At 30.0% G+C, this 22,347-nt stretch overlaps 1 protein-coding gene across 2 annotated transcripts in view; it reads right to left on the reverse strand.

Annotated features, from left to right (window-relative positions):
- The window catches only part of LOC107451810 (uncharacterized), an 82,003-nt gene that overhangs the window by 7,108 nt on the left and 52,548 nt on the right, over positions 1-22,347 (reverse strand). For both annotated transcript variants that reach the window (XM_087163684.1, XM_043050667.3), the window contains exons 16-20: positions 20,630-20,679; positions 16,536-16,708; positions 12,885-13,067; positions 10,314-10,454; positions 433-502 (exon numbers count right to left, since the gene is read on the reverse strand). In XM_087163684.1, the coding sequence (XP_087019810.1) occupies positions 433-502; positions 10,314-10,454; positions 12,885-13,067; positions 16,536-16,708; positions 20,630-20,679 (617 nt within the window). The remainder of the gene's footprint in view (positions 1-432; positions 503-10,313; positions 10,455-12,884; positions 13,068-16,535; positions 16,709-20,629; positions 20,680-22,347) is intronic.

Below are 22,347 nucleotides of genomic sequence, written 5' to 3' on the forward strand. Positions count from 1 at the left end.
AATGAGTTATTTGAAAATTATAAATTTATTGTTAACAACATGACCTGCACGAGCTGTGGTATCTAAGGTGGTTAAAGCACTAGCCTCCCAATAAAGTAACCCGAATTCGAATCTCAGCGATGACTTGACGATGTGAATTCCACACCCGACTCGTATCGACCACAGTCCTCAGTAATAGACAAATCATGATTTATAGTCCAATTAGCGTCAGGCTAACTGTGGGAAGATTTTCTCTCCATGTAACGCAAATGCGGGTTAGTTTCGTCAAAATGTGCACCACGAAGTTTAGTTTGTCACTATGCATGATCCCAGGGGTTTCTTGGTCTTCTGGATTGGGTTCCAAATTACAAGTCTACGGAATTGAACATTGGTAGTCGTAAACACAAAAATTGAGTCGGCTCTTCAGCGAGAGTTATAAGAAAAAAAAACTACCTGCACACAAAATCGGCTTCACCATTCCTTTCACAACTGCCATGATCACATGGATTTGGATTGCAAATTTCTAAAAAAAAAAAAAATAGTAATATTAAGAGTAAAAAAAATGTGAACGAAAACTTATTTTATACGAAGTTGTTAAAAAATCATCGAATATTGAAAGACCTAATTAATAATTAGTTGATGGATTGGTCAAAACTCGGAAAAGAACATAATATTTTCCTTAATTCCTATCTACTAATATATATATATATATATATATATATATATATATATATATATATATATATATATATATATATATATATATATATATATATATATATATATATATATATATATATATATATATATATCTAATATAAGGGCAACAACCCCTATATTTTGGTGGATTTATTTGTCAAGAAAGCAGGAATAATGAGAACATCTTGTGCACAAGATTTTATTTACTAAATAGATCGTGAAGCCGAAGTCACATCCCCGCTCTCCCGGCTGGAGAGGGGGGGGGGGACAAAGTTCCAGTCAGATCCGACGGAGTTTAGTTGGTAAACATTATACACCAAAAAGTCACGCAAAAACATTGCTCCTGCATTTTATAGGATGATTTTTAGTTGTAAAGAGGCCCAGTCATATGCCTTTTTCTGTATTCTTACGCCTCATCAATTTATTTATTACTCATAGCAAATCGTTTAATCTTTCCTTATATGGAAGTGAAAGATCTTAAAATAACTTCTCTTTTGAAGTATAAATTTAATTATTATTCATTGGCATGTTTTTAGCCTTGAAGTCCCAAAATAGAATTTCTACCCTATCCTTTACTAAAGATATTTAATGAAAAGGAATGAAGTTTTAATGCTTTTATTAATACAAAAGTATTTAATTTTTGTATTACATCCCCCCCAAAAAAAAATTTTGGTAAGCCAAAAAAAATAATAAAATTAAGAATACTATGAATATATACTTTGTGATGGTATGACTGTCCTCTTTCCTACTATAAATAACCTTTTTCCACTATGTGAAAAAAATTATTTACAGCAACAACAATAAAAACATAATAATACAATTTATCTATTTAGTGAACTAAACAGAAAGAAAAATTTAAACATTTTATATAACTATTCTAAAAAAATTTTCAAAAATTTTCACACAAAAATATACAAAATTTTTATGCAAAACGAACTGGACAACAAGTGTCATTTAATCAGAATTTACGATTCTGTGTGGTTAATGGGGTTTTTTACTTGATGAAATTCTGTATTCCCCGTTAAAATGGAAGAAAACAGAATTTCATGAAGCACTGTGTAATTGAGAGATCCAGACTGGATAAAACAAAAATAGTTTTTAATTTAATTTTTTTTTCACTGTGTTGAGAAAAAAAAATTCAAGTTTCCTCGCCAAACATCTCCACACGCGATTCGGATCTCTCAAAAATATAGGGATTACTTCTTCCTTTGAAGAAAGTAAAAACATTTATTTTGAACATTATTCATGATTTAATTTTAACATTTGTGGGTTGTGATATTTCCTAAGTTTTGATACCTGTACTATTTCAAAATTTCGTTTTCTTACACTTTTCTTTTATTTATTTTATGTAATCTTGGTCATTCTTTCTTTTTCCTATTTTTCCTTTGCTTTTTTGTTTTTGTTACCCTTTACATATTTTTTCGTCTGTATTAACCCGATAATGAACGTATCCATTACCTAGATCTATCTCCGAATCATTTGAACTTTTTGGACATTCTTTCTTTCTATTTTTTGATGTTTACTTTTACTGAAACATCCTTAACATTCTATTTTTCGATGCTTACTTTTATTGAAACATCATTCTTTTCTTTTTTCGATGTTTACTTTTTAGAAACATCTTTTTCACCATTTTTAACCTTAACATTTTGAGATATCTGCTGTTTAATGTGCAAAGATAAGTTGTCACTTTTAGAATTAGCAGAGATGATCAGTCTCTTACCAAATAGAATAACAACTGGCCCGACACAATCAATAAACAAACAAAAATCTTTGCAAGTCTACAACCCTACTAAAGCATATGGAAAATCAGTATCAAGTATAAAAACTTAACTGAGTTAAAATTTTCGCCTATCGTAATAAGGGAAACTCGCAAATTTTGTTAAGTGTTAACTGTCCTTTTGTTAGGGTAACATTTAATTTTTCACATTTTTTAATAAGAATATTTAGTTTTGACCAAGTCCGAAAAAGCAAAATTTTTGCAAATTTTCCTTAAGTTTTTATTTTTTATTTTTTTCGATTTCATCGTGATAAATCTTTAGGAAACAAAAGTTTAAAAAAAAATAACTTAATTTTGGTTGCCATTACTAATTTAATTGACGTTTGAACCGCATTTATTTCCTTCAAAAACATTTTAAATGCACTATAAAAACAAAATATCATATTTTTAAAAAAAAAGTAATATAAACACAAAAAATGCAACTCTTAAAAATATTCTATTCAATGATTCATAATAAAAAGTTTTCTCATAACTCATATCTAATTTCAATAAAATATGAACACCCTACTCTCCAACGTCGACCTTCATCAATTTCGCTGAAGAGGAAAAAAAAATCATAATTTAAAAATGAAACGAATATAAATATAAGAAATGCAATCCAACATTAATAATATACTCAATTATTCAGAATAAAAAAAAATTTTGATCACTAAAATATGTAATCATAACAGTATCATAAATTTTGAGAAAGAAGAAAAAAATAATTTATATATCACTTTTTCTTCAATATTTGGCGAAGAGAAAAAAAAATCATTCGCGCACTTCACTTTCTTCTTCTTATTAATCATTAAAAATCAAAGAACTAAATGTTTTAGACAAAAATACTTAAAGGATGCAAAGCTGCATAAAGTTCGAATTAATCCAAAACATATCTTGAAAGCCACAACATCAATTTAAAGTTGATAGGAAAAAATTATTCTTTCTCTTTTTTCTTTCTTAAAATGATTCATAAATTAGAGTGAAGGAGAAATTGAAGCTTATTTTTCTTTAAGTTCTGAGTAGGAGGGAGTAGTAGACCATCGTAAAGCATTCCGGAGTGTAATAACACTTCAACGACGATTAAATCCAAAGCAGTGGGGAGTCCAAGGGTGGTGAAATTTTGAAGCTCAACTATCTAGTTGCATCCTTCGCCTTCAGAACGTTAAACATAAAATGCAGCACACACAAAAGGAAGGTAGTACACTAACGGAAAGTACCACTGGATGTAGGTATCATTTAAACAAATGAAAAGTTTGACGATTAAAGAATTTGTTTTTTGTTGAAGATACTCGATGAATTATTGATTACCATGAGTTGCAGAAAAATTTGACTTGATAAATTTTCAACTGTCCATGCGAATGAGATATTCGATATTTTCGATGCATTTTTTCACCGCTGATTTTTCCGAAGTCCCAGCCGGGCTCCGCTAATCTTAATTTTTGAGATAGAAATGCGTAAATTTCCTCCGCAAGCAACTATGCTGCCGACTTCTAATATAAGGGCAACAACCCCTATATTTAGGTGGATTTATTTGTCAAGAAAGCAGGAATAATGAGAACATCTTGTGCACAAGATTTTATTTACTAAATAGATCGTGAAGCCGAAGTCACATCCCCGCTCTCCCGGCTGGAGAGGGGGGGGGGACAAAGTTCCAGTCAGATCCGACGGAGTTTAGTTGGTAAACATTATACACCAAAAAGTCACGCAAAAACATTGCTCCTGCATTTTATAGGATGATTTTTAGTTGTAAAGAGGCCCAGTCATATGCCTTTTTCTGTATTCTTACGCCTCATCAATTTATTTATTACTCATAGCAAATCGTTTAATCTTTCCTTATATGGAAGTGAAAGATCTTAAAATAACTTCTCTTTTGAAGTATAAATTTAATTATTATTCATTGGCATGTTTTTAGCCTTGAAGTCCCAAAATAGAATTTCTACCCTATCCTTTACTAAAGATATTTAATGAAAAGGAATGAAGTTTTAATGCTTTTATTAATACAAAAGTATTTAATTTTTGTATTACATATATATATATATATATATATATATATATATATATATATATATATATATATATATATATATATATATATATATATATATATATATATATATATTTCGGTTGTGGCCACGGAATTTGATCATAAAACGAACTTTAAACGAAATCTTTCATATAACCCTCTGACAAAGAATTTTTATCAAATTTTTCAAAGTTTTTTTATTATTTTTTAGTAGTTTAGATCAAAATAAGAGAAAATTATTATATTTAGCAATTTAATAATTTATGGTTATCAAATACGAGATTAAACACTAGTATCTTTTTCTGCGTTGAACGTAAAATCTTTCAAACACAGCTCATTTTCAAACAATAATTTTTCAAGTTAGCATTTATTAGCAGTTAATTTGTTCTTAGAGATAAAAATTATCCCCCTTTAAATTTACAAAATCAATTATTTGTAAAATTTTTTCATACGAATTTTAAAAAAATTCCAACTACTTTTTTAGAATTTTATAGTTTTGTACAAATATAATTTTGATAATTTAACAGGTTTTTTTTTGTTACTGTTAAACTGTATTTTATAATTAAAGATGCCAAAATATCATTTTGCTTGTAATTAAAGCATCAGAAATAGTTTAATTACCACTCTCTACGTTTTTAAGCGCAGCTTGCACTACTTTAAATTAATCATATCAACCACTCGAACTCTAAAAAGCTTTCAACCAAAAGGGAAGGCTATCAATTTTGCGAAAATGTAAAGTGCTGGTAGTAAAAATACCTCATTTCACGAATTTTCTTTTCTTTAATTTCACGAAAAGTATAAAAGGTCTATGACTACAATATGCACAAATAAGACAGGACTGCCAACTTTCTCCGCTTTTTGTAAAACTTTATTCTAGTGGTAACTAAATTAAGTTTTAATGCATATTGTTCATTCATTTAAACTTATTTTCCACACCACTACGAATAAATGATTCAGAAGTTCATATGCGAAGCCGCAATGCTCTTGCTGTGTCGTGGAGAGGCTTTTAAAATGTTGGCTAAGTTACCACATAATCTGAAAACTTTGGATTTAAAAAGTCGATCACTCTGTTTAATATTTTACCACAAACATGATAGTTGGCTGACCTGTTAAAACATTGACCTACTGAACCTAACCGTACTGAAATTACAAATAAAGAGTGTGGGTGAAAATGGTTGAGGAATAAATATTTAAAATTTATAAGTATTCTGGTAGATATTTTTCTGTTAAATTGATTTTTAAAGTGAAATGTTACTATTAGAATAACACAAACATCTATGTTTCCAAAAATAATCTTAACCCCTTAACTTGAGCGCTCGAGTTAATTCGAGCTCGCTAAACAGGCCAAACTGTGCACACTCGAGATAATTCGAGCGGCGTTGTATTTTATGCTGCTATATTTTTTCACACTCCAATATAATCGTGGATTGAAAATAACAATGCGAAAGATAAGAAAAGAAATCGTTTTATTGATATTTATCAGTTGCATAGAATTGTAAGCTATAACACTTATTTATTCAAGAATAAAATAGCCTTGTCCATGGAACAAAAGGGCAGTATATCAAAATTGTCCACCAAAAGACAATGTTCTAAAGTTCTTCTTTTAGATTAAAAAAAATTTTTTTTTCAAAAAATCTGTGCGTTAAGGGGTTAACATGTGAAATAACTAAATTAATTTGGTTTTTTAATTTTTGTTTTTCACTTTAGTTTAAAAATATCAATGTTGTAAGCTCTTGTATTAAAATTTTTACTGAGCAATATTAGTTAAAATGTGATGTCTCTATCAGAAAATGGCAAAAATATCATAAATATACAACTATTTTAATTTTAATGCGATGCTGTGGCCATTCGTTAACTGTTATAGTTACATTCCCAGAAACTAATATTGTGTTAGTATTAAAATTTAATGAGTCAATTTTGGTTAAAATGTGTTACTTCATTCAGAAAATGAAAAGAATATCCCAAATCTACAACAATTTAAAATCTATTAGAGCGCCGTGGCCACAGGTTAACGATTACAGCTATATTCACGAAAATAATTCAAAGCTATTTCTAAATTTTAATTCAACAGTTATAACAAAGGAACAGATGGGAAAAAATGAAATATGTAAATACAAACAAACTCATTGTTTTAGAAACGTCAAAAACAGGAATGAAAATCATATCTATGTACTGGTTCTACATATATTCTAAGTATTTTATTTTGTGAATCTAGATAAAATGTCTTAAATAGATATGAATGCAAATATTGGGAGAGGATAAAAGAAACCGTTGCTAACGGCAATAGAACTGATAGATAAGATAATTGCAAAATATTGCTTTGAACAAACAGATACGAAAAATAGTGCCCTTTAGGAGATTACGGTATTTCTTATGTATTAAACAATCCTCTAACGGAGTATGAAATGTTGACAAACTTATTGTATAATTATTTAAAAAAAGTTTTTTTCTTCTTTTTTTTTAAAGAAAATGTTCTTAAAATAAATGTACATTTATATCTATACCATTGTATCAAAAATGTTTCCAGAAATCAAAGCAAGATTTGAGTTTTGTGTTATACCTGCAATAAAATGATATCAGTGAAATAAAATGACAGCTATTAGTTCAGAGACATTAATAATGAAGGGCTGCAAAGAAGGGCAATATGATTTCAATGTTCAGAAACATTTTGAGCAATGTATTGAGTCATGAAATGAGTTTGTGTAATATCCTGTTTTGATGTTCTGAATTAGCACACCACGTCATGCGATTTAATGCGGTAGAACTTTTTCTTTAGCGTCTTTTTCTAATTTTTTTTAGTTATAATTTTATTTTATTCTTACAATTTTGTTCTTATAATTTTATTTTATTCTTATTCTTTTATTTTATTCTTTAGTTATAATTTTATTTTCTAATTTTATTTTATTTACTGGGTGGCGCAGTTGGTTTGTCGTCGGCCTTCTGAGCCCAAGTCTGCGGGTTCGATCCCCGGCCCAGACACCGGACTTTCGGGATGCAGAAAATCCTTAGCGGCCATGTCGTATGATTATGCGGCATGTAAAAGATCCCTAGAGTCCCTTATTGGCTCTTGGTATTTCCAGCAAAATTAAATTCCTAGTGCACTTTAGCATCCAAATAAGAGTCTCGGTGCTGCCATCTAGTGTGGCAGAAACTAGACGTCCAAATTAACATGGCCAACGGTATCTCACCCATTGTGGTGGTCCTGAAAGAGTGGATACCACTTCTGGAGAACGCACTAGGTCTGCTCATGTGTGCGCACTTGTGCAGCTCATTGGAAATTTGGATTATTTATTTATTATTTATTTGAATTATTATTGAGTATTTATTATTTATTTGAAGCTGAGATTTATTCCAACAAACACACAGTAAACGGAATAAACGCAATTCAGCAACATTTTTTTCAAAAAAGGATATGAAAACTTCAACAAAAGTGTGCGTATATGACAACACAACCGGGATGCTCAGGAGAGAGTGCTCGCCGATTCTCAATGATCCAGATCCTAACCCCTGCCATAGCTGGTAAATTGGAATTGTACTCTTGGATTCCGAATATAAGTGCTGACGTATAATATTGGCAATAGTAGACGAATCATGGGTTAGAATCCCTTTAGTGTCGGGCTAACCGAGAGAGTCTTTGATGGTTTTCCTCCCTATGTAACTCAAATGATGGTTAGTTCTATCACAACAGACTCTACAAAAGCTAGCTTGATTCAATACTTTATTCAATAGTTCCCTTGTCTTCTGGGTCGGGTTCAAAACTACAAAGCTATGAATTTGATTGTCGTTTACCAAATAGCGGGTCGGCTGTTCAACGCATGTTATTAGTCAAAAGAAAAAGAAAAAGACGGAAGCTGATACCCCACTCCATGCATACTGTATAACTCATAACACACACAAAAAATCAAATTTATAGTTAAAAAAATATGTGTTACCAAACAAAATTAAAGTTTGCTTAAATTTTTAGACTTCCCGCTGATAAATTTTTAAACATAGAGAAGGTTTTTTCGTATGATAAAAACACAAAAAACAATTTCCTGAATCACCAAAATATTAACTCCATGTACAAAAACAACAGTATGAATTGTATTTTTATCAATTGATTGGTGAGAAATATGGAAATTTTATGAATTGATTGGTTGATTAATTATATTTCGCTTTATAAACTTGATGATTATTCATAGTTTTATTTTTAGTTTTAATAATATTTAAAAAAACATGTCATTTTTTAAAAAATTTTATTATTTCTTTAAGAGATAATGTGACGAATGAATTAGAAATTCGTCGTATTCATCATTCATTGAATTGAATTTTGAAACGTATCTGCAGATCAGCTTATTTACACTTCAGAGTATTCATAAAGAGTTAATTATTATTAAAGTTTTATTAGTTTAGTTATAGTTTATTAATTTAGCCTTATTATTTAACACGTTCAAGCCGGCGTGACCCACCGGTGGGTCACGCTAGATTGTCTCATCGGGCGGCTCACCGGAGTAAAAACTAGTAACAAATAAATTTCATTTTTTAGTTTTTTTCCGGGAATAATAAAAATCCATAACTACCAATTGTTCTTAACGGATACAATTTTTATATTGAATTGCTTCTTCGCCGTGATAAATTTACTTACAGTGAATTGTTATTGTTGAGAATAGATTAACTCTTCCCGAATATTATCTAATATTGAAATAGTTCTTCTACCAGTATTTTCTCTATTCCGTCCCGCTTTCAGGCGCAACACCCGGCGTGAACGTGTTAATCAAATGCTAGGTAAAAAGAAAAACTCGACTGTCGAGAATCAATAATGATAAAAAGATTGCTCATCAATAATATGCTTAGTTCTTGATATAGTTCTCTAATTTTTTATTGCTATGAAATGTCAGTTTTTTTTCGCTTTTTGTTGGCACCATTTTATTGCAACAAATAGCGCCAAATTTTGATCTTTTAGAATCTTGGGAATCAATTATTTACCCATTTGTCACCCGTATTTACATTTTGGAAACAAGTCTTTTTTTCATAAAGATAAAGACGTTAACTTAATTATTTTCCTCTTAGTATTTATTTTACAAAATTAAAACATTCAATCAATTAAAACGTTCATATACAACATAATACTGCACATCATTTAAATGCGATTTTTTTTTTAAAAAAACTGAAAAAGTAACAACCAATGGAAAATATTTATAATGCTTAACCCTTTGATGCAGATGGGATACCGGTGTCTTTTTTCGATGTTTTTTTCAGACGCTCTTATAATTACAAACAAAAATATATTTCTTTATTTATAAAAAACAGTCTAATAGTTACATAAAAAAATCTATTAGATTATCGGAATTATATTTGTAAAAAAATATAAAATCCGAAAAAAGTGGTTTAAAAATGTTTTTTTTTTCATTCGTATTCACAAATTTATCAATAATAGATTTTGTAAATTATAGAAATTTCACTAATGAATAACTATTTCTTTTATGTTTTAAATAACTGCAAATAAGCGCAAATCCGAAAAATTATTGTTTGAAAATAAGCCGTGATTGGGAGGGTTTACTTTTGACGCAGAAAAGGGCACCGGTGTGTCGTGCTGTATTTCATAACCATGAATTATTAAAATGTTTAATATGATAAGTTTTCACTTGTTTTGACGTAAATTATTAAAGTTGACCTAAATAATTACATAAAATCTAATTTAATATCAAATAACAAAAAAACATGATAAATATATGGGTTAATTGAAAATTCTACGTCAAATGGTTAAACACATCTTACGACCTTTTATGATTAAGGCAGTTTAAACGCCGTGTTCTTTCTGAAAGAAATGGATACATAAATAAAAATTAGCACTTGAGCCATTGAATAAAAACTCACCAACACAGCCATTAACTTTCGGGTCGGATGTCTTATCCTTTATCCTGTAGCCAGGCGTGCAAGAGCAACTATAACTACCAATGAGATTCTCGCAAGTGGTATGTTTAGGACAAATTCCGTCCATCAGGCATTCGTTTACATCTAAACACATACGATTATAAAAAACTTAGTCCAATTTTTGAAACAGTTATATTTTGTACAGTACAAATGAAAAGAAAAACTTTTTACCAACAATATTTCACTAACAATTAACAAGTATTTTCTTCTTCTTTCAGGGCACTACAGCCTTTTACAGGCCAAAACCGTTCTAAGTATTCTTTGCCATCTGGTTCTATCCGCAGTAAGGCTTTTCCAGTTCCCCTTATTTACTATATGAAAGTCCTTCTCCTCCGTGACAAGACAACTACTTGGTGGTCTTCTTCGTTTTCTTTTTCCCATGGGATTAGTAAAAGTGAACTTTTTTACTGAACCAACATTGTCAGATCGAAAATTATATGTCCAACCTATCGTAATCTATTGCTTTTATGACTGTAACAATATCAGATTACTACAGGTTTTCGGTAAATTTCAAAGTAAAACAGGAGTCTTCAGCTATTATTCTCATGGACAGCACCAAATATTTTTCTTAAGATTTTCCGCTAAAAGGTCAATAATTAACTTTCATGCAACATGGTTATTGTTCAGCATTCCCTCCCATAAAGCAGAATAGGTCGAATTAGTGCTTCATAGATGATAGTTTTTATTTTTAAACTTCGAAACCTGGTCGACGGTTGACACGGTCGACGGTTCATTTAAGAGTCGTAAATAAATGATGTTTTAAAAAGTAAGAAAATAAAATTTTTACAAATGATAAACAAGTGATATTTTAAAAATTGTGAACAATTGATATTTTACAAATAATAAACTAAGCAAAAGGTAGCAGTACGCAGTAAAAATAAGCAGTAAGTGTTTAGTGTTAGCATAAGTGTTACAGTTAGCAGCAAGTATTTAAAAAATAATTGTATACTTATGCAAAATTTTAACGCATTTATGTAATTTTTATTTATTTAAAGGAGTTAGGGAAATGTAATGATTAGTTCAGAGATAACATTTATACACCAAACTGATCTTCTGTATTTTATCTAGATAGGTACTGTACAATAACACAAAGAAATATCATAATTCCTGCATAGAAATAGAAGTGTTATTTTAGTAAAAAAAAATCATGAACAATTTTAAAATGTGGCTTATCATTATATTTACCCATGCCCTTCATTTATAAAGTACTATATTTATTCTGTGGGATTATGAAATCATCAAATGTTTTCGGGGAGATAGGTCGATTAAGAATTGTGTAGCAATCTGTGTCAGGATACGACATCTTATGGTTCCCTCCCCATTATGAACTGGCTGTTCGTGTTCATTTAAAACGGCAGTATAGTTCATCTTAATTAGAATTTAGTGTTTTACGTTTTTTAGCTATTATTGCATAAAATTGCAATCAAATAGGCCCATAAATAGGAATTTTATCGTAATTTAAAGATCTGGTGACTAACTTGTCAACTTGTCTTCAATTTGTTTACCACATTATTACACATTACAATAGATTATTTATGCGTTTTTTCAAATGCAGATTCCGACAGTAATACCAGAAAATATAAAACTAACATAAAATTGTGGTAATTTCCTAGCCTTCAACAACTGCGGAATTTGAAAAATAATTTTCATTTTTTAGTGGTTTCTAAGGCAAATTATTCAATATCTAAACATTGCAATAAATTGGAATAAAAAGAATTATGTCCATCTTTACATATAAATAATTTAAACAGATATGTAAGAGATAAATTGCCAAATTTTTTATACTATCAAGTTTAGATAGAAGGAAATTTTATTTAAATTCTACTTGTTTTAAAAATTTCTACCTTAGGTCTGTACCACGGTGAAACATATTTTTCAAAAACCTCAAAAGTTTTATTTTATTTTATAACCAGTGATAAACTGCGGATCAAAATCTAAGTTTACGACTATCAATGTTCACGTCGTAGTCTTGTAATTTTGAGCCCAACCCAGAAGAACGAGGGATTTCCAGAATCAAGCACTATGAGAAATTAGCCTTCATTGAGAACTTTTTGATGGAACCCCCTCACATTTGCGTTGCATGGAGAGAAAAAACCACGAAAGCTTTCCAAGGTTAGCCCGATGGCAAGAGGATTCTAACCCAAAATCCATCTACCAATCGGGGCGAGCCGGGAACAGAATTCGTATCAACCAGACACCACTTGGGTTCGACTTTAAGTCACCTCATTTGGAGGCGAACACTCGATCTCCTAAGCATCCACGACTCAACATCAAACTTTGGAAGAAATGGATAATTCAGATAAATACTATAATAAGTGTGCACGAACAGCCAGTTCATAATAGAAAATCAATTCTTTCGGGCACCATGGTGGGTATCTAGGCAATTTTCAATTCTCATAATGTGCTTACCTTTCCACCAAATACTGATTACGGAATCAAATAAACCTGGTATAGTATCATAATAAAATAGCGGGGCATTAGCTCTCTAATATATTATTTTTTATGATGATTTACCATTGCACGTTTCAATAAAAGAGTTGGAATCTGCGAATGGGAAGACCTTGGTTCTCATCTCATAACCAGCACCACATGTGCAGTTGAAAGATTTGTTGGAGTCTGAGCTGGTACACACTGTTTCTGATCCACAAATCTGTTCCTTGAAGTCCATATCACATGGGTCTGATTTTCTAATCGATACTAGTTAGAAAAAATATATTTTTAAAGCTACAAATAAAATATTTAAAATTCAGTTTTTGAAGACATTTAACTTACAAAGTAATCTCAATTGTAAATTTACAATTTAAAGTACACAATACATAGCAATATAAATGGAATATCAGAAATTTTGATGTAGAATTCCTTCAGAATTTCATTATTTTTTAATACTAGGATATTCAAAATCCAAGATAATTAGCTAATTTGTTTCAAATTAATTTTAAAACATGAGTGGTATAGAATCTAGTGCAAAGAGCAGTAAATGTTTATGTTTATTACCTTACTAAGGAGGGAGCACAACTGCGAAAAATTTTTAAAATCGGATCACTAGTTCCTGCTTATAATTGTAAAATCAATTGTTTAATAGCTACAAGTACAAAGAAGTTTATCTAGAAAGTGCTTAAAAAAACGTCAGCTATGCACTAAATCGGAAAAAAGTCTCTAAAGTTGTTTATGCAACAACAAAAAATGGAAAGCAGTAGCACTGTAGAGAAAAAAAACTAGAAAATACTGCTGCTTATATATATGTTTCCGCATATAACCCGTTCCCGCAGTGGACACCTTAACCCGTTAACGGGCCCTTTATTTCTAGTAAAGGTAAATTAAAGTATTTTTGGAATTGAAATTGTTTTAAGAACAGTAATTGATATATAAAAAAAAACTCATTTAGTTTATAAAAATGCCATTTTTTTGGTGGTAAATATATTTAACATGACCTATTAGGAACTTACTGACTTTTATTTTTCTTTATTTATAAAATAAATTCCTTAAATGCTACACACTCCAAAAGGAATTATGTATTTATAACTCTTATACGTTTTTTAAAAGTGACAAATGGTTACCAATTTTATTCAAACTCACTTCAAGAAAGCTGAAGTTATTGAAAAATGGAAACCTAAATTAAAAGTGGTAAAACATGGTGGTAAGTATACTTACCACGGCTTCAAAAGGGTTAACATAATAAAAACTAAGTTTTTCCGGCCTGTCTTAGGTGTTCTGCCTACCGAGCATATTCTTGATTGCCTCACAAAATATAATTTTTAAGAGCACCCACTCATGATTATTGATTTCCTGACATTGTAAACATCATGGGCTTAGAATAGCTTGGTTAAACATGGAGCTTAACAACAACAGAATAAAAAATATTTTAATTTATTCGCAACTTGATTAGCAATTTAAAAAAAGCTTTTTTAGATGAAAAATGATATGAAAAATATTTCAAATCAATAATACATTAACATGAATTTCTCTTTTACAGAAAATAGCTAATAATGTGGCTCATTCATAATTAAATTTAAAAAGAATGTATTTTGCTTCAAGTTTAATTACAAAATACTTTAGTACAGGAAACTCAAATTTAAAATTTTAAAAAAAAATTATAATAAATATTTTGTAACTTAGAAAATTTTTAATTAAATTCACTCAAATACATGGTATTTCTAAATTGGTTAAGAAATTTTGAAAAGTAATTTAGTTTTTGTAAATATTAATTTTCATTTACCAAAGTGTAGAAGAAAAGTGCCAATTATGCGATAACACTCTAATATGCTATTTGTAGGCAAAAAAAAGATGATAATCTCAACAAAAAAAACTATCGAAAACTCATATGAAGTATGTCAAAAGATGACAGATTGAAAACAGATGTCTTCTATTTGCTGTAAGGCGAGCATGATATTGTTGGTCAAATACAATATTTCCTCCGTCTCGAATTAGTTGCTAAGTTTAGATCGAAAATTGTGTCCCAAATTAGTTTCTAAATTTCAAATAGGTGGAGTCATAAATAACTATCAATGCAGTTTAGTAGATCGACACCAGTAAAATTACACTATTAACCTTTTTGGGACGGGCGAGTCAAAAAGGTATTCGTACGGAATCAGAATCAGGGTAATAAAAAATAAATAAAAATCGGTAGCTTAAGTTTGGGGACAGCTAATTTGACAGACTTATTTTTGCTTTCACTTTAAATCTAACACATTCAATCCCTTTGTGTTAAAAGTGTTACTATACAATTTTTAAATCGAACTAAGGAGTGATGAATTAAATAAAGCAAACTATCATTACCCCGCCCACAAGTTAGCTGCTATAAAAAAATTTGGCTATCAGTTTTATCTTTTCTTACCCCGATTATCGACACCCTTAGAATGCATATATGTCTCGATGAGGTTAATAAATTCACTAGCTGGAAGATAATTTTACGCGATTACTGGTGAAAGAGTCCTTACAAAATGATGCCAGCGTGCCACTCCTGGAATTTTGAAACAAATTTAGTATTGATTTAAGGAGACAATGCTTAATAAGTACATGATGTTAATTGATAGCATAGCACTCTGAAAAATGCTAAAATAAAATCATGAAATCCTCAATAGCAATAATCAGTGCAAAAGTATTCAAATGTATCAACTAATTTGGGACAGAAAGAGCATTATAAGTTCATCATATTGTGTTAATCCTATTAGTTCATTATTATTTTTATTTAAAGGTAAATGAATTCTTTTCTGTGTTTCATATATTCTTTTTGATGAAATTGTCTACAAATAGTCATGATCCAAGATTATAACAGAGTTTACGTATTTAATTAGTTTTTTGTAATACCTTTGTACTCACCCATATTATACCATATTTTGCAGAAAAAAATTGCAATGCTTTTGAGTATGGTAAATTTTACCGGTTCCTTAAGATTTACATCGGTCACATGTTCTACATTAAATATAAATCCAAGGAACATCATAAAACCATCTTCTAATCTTAAGCTTAAAAAAATTGGCAAATATTACTCCTATACTTTTAGACTTCATATTTAACAAGGATTCTAAATATATATACACACAGAGATGCCAACTTGCTCCGGACAGCAAATATATATTTTAAAGTGGTAGTTTATCAATTGTAATCCTTGGTTTAATAAATTCAATTTAGTAGATTTTTATCCACCACTATTTCTAAATAATTATTAGATTTATATAATTCACCACTTTTTTAGTACTAATGTCATGCTATACCTCTTTTAAAAAAAAAAGCAAAAATAGTCAAATATATGCAAAATTTACTTTGTAGTTATTTACCGTTTTTGTAATTATTTTATCTTGTCCGGAGCAGTTGGCATCTCTGTAAACATTAATCATACCCTCCAACTGCTACGGAATTTCCGTAGTTTCAGAAATCTTCTTTTCAGACGGTAGCAAAATTAATGTCTTAATATTTAAAAAAAATTAATTTTAGCGTAACTTGTCCACTATTACTTATAAAAGTGCAAGCCATATGGCTAGATTCTTAAGTTCTGATAAAAGTTTTATGAGAGATCCATTTGCTTTAAAAATTTCTACTCTGGTTCGCTACCACTAGAAAGAATTATTTTCAAAATCTTCATAAGTTGGAGGGTATGCATTATAAAGGGTTGTTTTTTCAGAATACCATGTATATTAGCATAAAAAGTTAATGCATATTACTCACGATCGCTTTTTAGTCGATCTTTTTTTGAAATTAAAGATGGAGGAATAAGGCATTTATCGACTGAATTTTCTCCCGATACGCAGAAATCAGGTAACCTAATTCGTTTCAAATCTTCTTCTGTGATTGATATAAATTGCAGTTCTATTTTACAGAGATAAGAATTCCCATTTTTCCTGAAAAAGAATGATATAATTGATTTTACAATATACTGGACAATATCATTGATACTTTCCCTTATTATTATTCTTTCAAACTGATTTGCATTCAGTAACAGGATTGATTCGAATATCCACAGATCAGTTAATTCGAATCTTTGGATTTCAATCCGTAAGTAATTCGAATAAACTAATTCAAATCAGCAGGTTATTCTAATCAATAGAAGTGTTTCGAGTCACCTGCTATAAATAAAATGGTTTTAAAGTCAATTTTTCCCCCTCCTCCGTCTTACTTACCCTGATCAGTGAAAGCGATAAAACCAGTAAAGATGATTTGAAAATATTGATTACGCATGTTTTTTTATACTTAATTTTTTTTTTAATTTTTTTTTTATAAATCTCTTTCACAAAATTGCTTAGAAATGTTTTCAACGCTTTCGTTACGGCAGTCCGCTCGGCTGAAGCGACGCTACTCAACGAAGCACCACACCACGAAGTATCCCATTAGCTGATGTTCGGATTTTTTTATTTAATTATAAAATAACAATATATTTGGAGATTTTTCAAGTACTATAAAAAAACTTTAACAAAACATATCAAGCGCATTTAGAACATACTTTTAGTGGTATAAATCCAATATAGGTAAATGAGATATTAGTCAGTAGCAGTTTGAAGTAGATTATGCCGGTTATCGAACGGGTATCCGAGTATATGACCCAGGCTAGAGCCAGAGATGCCAACTGCTCCGGACAAGCCGAAATAATTAAAAAAAAAACGGTAAATAACTACGAAGTAAATTTTGCAAATATTTGACTATTTTTGCTTGCTTTTTTAAAAGGCATAGCATGATATAAGTACCATAAAGTAGTGAATTATATAAGCCTACAAATTATTTAGAAATAGTGCTGGATAAAAATCTACCAAATTGAATTTATTAAACCAAGAATCACAATTGATAAACTACCACTTTAAAATATATATTTGCTGTCCGGAGCAAGTTGGCATCTCTGTAGAGCCCCTGAATTAGACAGGCCGACTTATCATTTATTGTTGGAGCAAAGAGCTAACATAAGCACAGCTAATAAATATTTTCAAGTGGTAGTTTATTAATTGTAATTTTTGGTTTAATAAGTTCGATTTAATAGATTTTAATCCACCACTAATTCTAAACAATGCGTAGGCTTATATAATTCACCACTTTATAGTATTTATTGCCGACGCCTCATATCATAACTATCAAAACAAATAATTTCATCAACCATTCTGAAAATAACGTTTACTCATGCTGATACAATTCTGAACAACTCCAAAATCAAACAAACACAGTTTAGAGCAAGCTGCTCAATTTATTTTTGATTCCTTTTTAGTTATTCAAGCAAAGAGCTTGAAACATTCATAAGAGCAACTCCATTGCCTGCTTACCTCATTACTCAACCAAAACTGTTCAAAAATTCCAGATGAATGGGATAGGGGCCGCTTCGCGGCCCAGGTGCCCAATAAAATCTGAACACTAGGACTAGTATTTATTGCCAGCACCAGAAGGAAACACCTCCAGGAACTCATCTCATGATGAAGGGGTAAAGGGCCGTTCCGGCCTCAGGCACCCCGGCCAACCAACAAGACAAGTATTTATTGCATGCTTTACATTTTCAAAAGCAAACAAATATTGTCAACTATTTGCAAAATTTACTTTGTAGTTATTTACCGTTTTTTAAATTATTTTGGCGTGTCCGGCGCAGTTGGCATCACTTTAATAACATAACTAATACTAACATAACGTTAACTTGCGAACTTGTTTGCTCCAATATTGCTTGATAGGTCAGCTCTGATAGTATAGGAGCCTTAACCCAGGCTAAATACGGTTCTCATACACACACAACATTACGTGGATGCCGGTTAAATATGCCGCTTGTTCACATAGGTCATCATCAATTACGGCTCAATACAGCATTCATTCATACAGAGTATCGTGCGGATGCTGTTTAAATACGGCCACAGTTACATTATTTTTTATTATTTACCATATATTACTCAAACCTACCAAATAACTTAACATATCCCAGTGTTTTGCATATTTTCATACTATTTTTTTATTTTAATACTGCTTACCAGTAGTTATTATATCATCTCCACAATCTTAACTGCTAAATCAATACACTGCTATTTGCTTTTATTTTTATTATTTTTATATTATCTACTTTTATATTAGTAGAAAAATACTTCTTTCAATTTTTCAACATCACTATACATTATGTCTTTACATATCTTACGTGGATTCGATATTCTCTTTTTTATCTACATAGAATCTATATTATTACTAATATAATTATTACTTCAATACCCTAAAATATATTTTAAATAATATTCCCTAATTTAACTCTTCATATTCTCTTGAAAAATATACCCTTAATATGTATTTTTATTTCTATCCACCTCTCTTGAAAACCTATCACTAAATTGTCTTGGTGGCGGCATCTATCGTAGACTTTTAATGAATGTTTTCATCCTTCTAAAATTAGAAGAAATCAAGCTAATCTTTCTCTATATAGATTTAAATTGTCAATCTAAATCATTATTTAAATGTAATCTCAACTTCAACTAAGTAATTTTTAATTTTTCAATCCCCTAGCACAAATTTTCTTTCTTTAATTCCCCTTCTCATCAAAATGTTCCTATAGCTCTTCAAATGCTGCTGACATAACTTACTTATTTAAATCTTTAATTTAATTTAAATCTAATATATTTTATTTGTATCTATTTGAATCCATTTGTATTTTTTGTTTTGGTTATTATTATTTGTTTTTTTTCTCTTTTTATTATTTGTTTTTTTTTTCCTTTTTTTTTAATTTTTCTTTTCTTTATTCTTTATTGTGTCCTTTCTCTTGAAAACATCCTTTTTTACACTTTTAAATAAATTATGGAGATTATTATGGAGATACATTATGCAGATACCAGTTCGACTACCTTCACTTAACCTTTTTAAAAAAAAAATTTCTCAATTTGTCTAATCAACATTTCCAGCTACTTTCTCCCTCTCAATCAATATATCGTAAGTACGAGCCTTGCTGCTCAGGAACTCCGTTGCTTAAAAGGACACCCTTCACCCTTAGTTGAATACGACTCTCGTACACACAAGTCATCCCGTGGATGCTGGCTAAATAACGTGCTTGTACGCACAAGGCATTTCGTGGATCCGGCTAAATAAGGTGCTTGTACACACAAAGCATTCCGTGAATGCTGGCTAAATAAGGTGCTTGTACACACAAGTCATCCCGTGGATGCTGGCTAAATAAGGTGCTTGTACACACAAGGCATTCCGTGGATGTTAGTTAAATAACGTGCTTGTACACACAAGGCATTTCGTGGATGCTGGCTAAATAAGGTGCTTGTACACACAAGGCATTCCGTGAATGCTGGCTAAATAAGGTGTTTGTACACACAAGTCATCCCGCGGATGCTGGCTAAATAAGGTGCTTGTACACACAAGGCATTCCGTGGATGTTAGTTAAATACGACTCTCGTGCACACAGGTCATCGCGTGGATGCTGGCTAAATACGGTGCTCGTAACGAAAGGGTTCAAAATCTCATACATGGATATTTGTATTTAAAAACAAAATTGTATCAAATATCAAAATAGTAGTTTATTTATTTATTTATTATTATTATTTCATTATTTATTTATTATTAATTTTTTTTTCTTGAGGGAGGTGTTTGATACAAAGTACTAGCGTATTTTAAAGAAAAGAAAATAATAATATTAATAAGTACACTCAGAGATTTCCTCAATATATGTAAAAGCTGTTAAAAGTTTGAATATTCCATTTAAAATAATATGCTTTCATTAATTTCTTTCATATTTTTTTTTTCATTTACTGCATAAGACATTCCAAGCATCTTTTATCGTTTCAATTTTTAAATCATTCATAAAACTTACTTACCTGCAATTTAGAACGTTAAGTTGAATAAGTTCTGGAAATATCTTTGAGAACTACCAAAAAAAGAAGAAACAATATTTAAAGAAGGAAACTTTTGCTTCAACAAAAAGAACAGCTTATTCGTAAATAAAATGAATTTTAATTGTAATAAAAAAGAACCCTATTGACAGAGTAAAAAAAAAATATTTTTCAATTAGACATATCTTTAAGAAGACAAAAGTAACCATTAGAATAAATTAGCCGTTAAAAATCTTTGTTTACATTTGTGATAAAACAGTTGTGATTCGTTAAAATTAAAAGATGTGCTAAGATAAGGAAATTATCTTAAGAAAACATTATTTAAAATGAAACATGGTTAGAAATAAATATAGTAGCACAATTTACAGATTGGATTAATCAGGATGGTCACAATCAAGAACTATTTTAAATGCTGTAGAAAAAAATGGGAAAATCAAATTTTTTTCATTAATTCTTATCTTCCAAACTATATTTGATATGTTTTTTAAATTAATACCAACCATACAATATATATTTCTGTTTCTTTAATTATCTACAGAAACATATTCGTTTATTGCAAGGAATGTATTTACATAATAATACTGGCCAACTAATTTCTTAAGACTTGAATGTACAGTTCGCCAAAAAAAAAAAAAAAAACGGGCCACCCCGAATAACTTTTGATCTAATGATGGGTACTTCACTCAATCTTAATGACTCGCGGAGGAGACTTCAAATATGCTAATTCATAAGTGCAGACGTAATTTTCAGTTACGAAATAGGACACAAAAACGTTCTTTCTCAGAACAAACCTACCTTTTTTTCGACGGATTCAGATTTCTGACCTCCAAAATATGAGGGGTAGCTGCAATCTGGAAAATACAGTCCCGATAGTTTGGTCAGGAGGATGATCCAAAATTTGAACCCCTTAATATTAATTTTACTTTTTGCTTATTTCCCCATATCTCGAGAACATTTTAAGCGAATTGAAAAATTTATGCAGGCAATTATAAAATTCGTTTATTGAAAGATAGTTCCATGTATAACATAAATTTTAATAAATATTTATTATTTGTTATTATTTTACTTAACAGCAGTCAAAAGAATTTTGAAAAGTAACTTTTACAATTTTTTACATCATTTTAAAGTATGTAATTTTACATGGCAAAATACAAAATTTGAGCGAAATTGGTTGAATAGTTCCTGAAAAATAGAATTTTAAATGTACGACTTTTTTAAGATAATCACCAACTGTTCAAAACTGTTTTTTTTTTTTTTTTGTCTGAGCAACTTCTGCCTAAGGACATTTGTCTCTTATGGGCGTCCGCTATTAATCAAAATCACAAAATTATGCTATTTTCCCTGACGTTTTTTTTCAGTTGCCGAACTTAATCCCCACCATTTCGCTTTTTGTATTTTCAAGAACTTTTAAAATTTACACCGCACAATTGCTCACTGATGACGCAAAGCAATGCTAAAAAATGAAACTTCGTAGTTCAATTAATCACCTTTCTGTACCAACTATCATTTTATTTTGTTATTTAACCTCTTTCTTCTGTGTTATTTTACGGGTTGAGTTGTTTTCAGCATCAAAATTTTCATTAAATATTTTCTTATGATAAGAATTTTATCGTAAATGGAAAAATATTTATTTAGTATGAAAAATATATACTCCCTTTGTCCCTAAATAGTTACAGCTTTTGAATATTTTTGTTCTGAATATT

The sequence above is a fragment of the Parasteatoda tepidariorum genome, chromosome 5, assembly GCF_982258835.1.
Source record: "Parasteatoda tepidariorum strain Cologne lab strain chromosome 5, Ptep-v5.0, whole genome shotgun sequence".
NCBI classification, from domain to species: domain Eukaryota; kingdom Metazoa; phylum Arthropoda; class Arachnida; order Araneae; family Theridiidae; genus Parasteatoda; species Parasteatoda tepidariorum.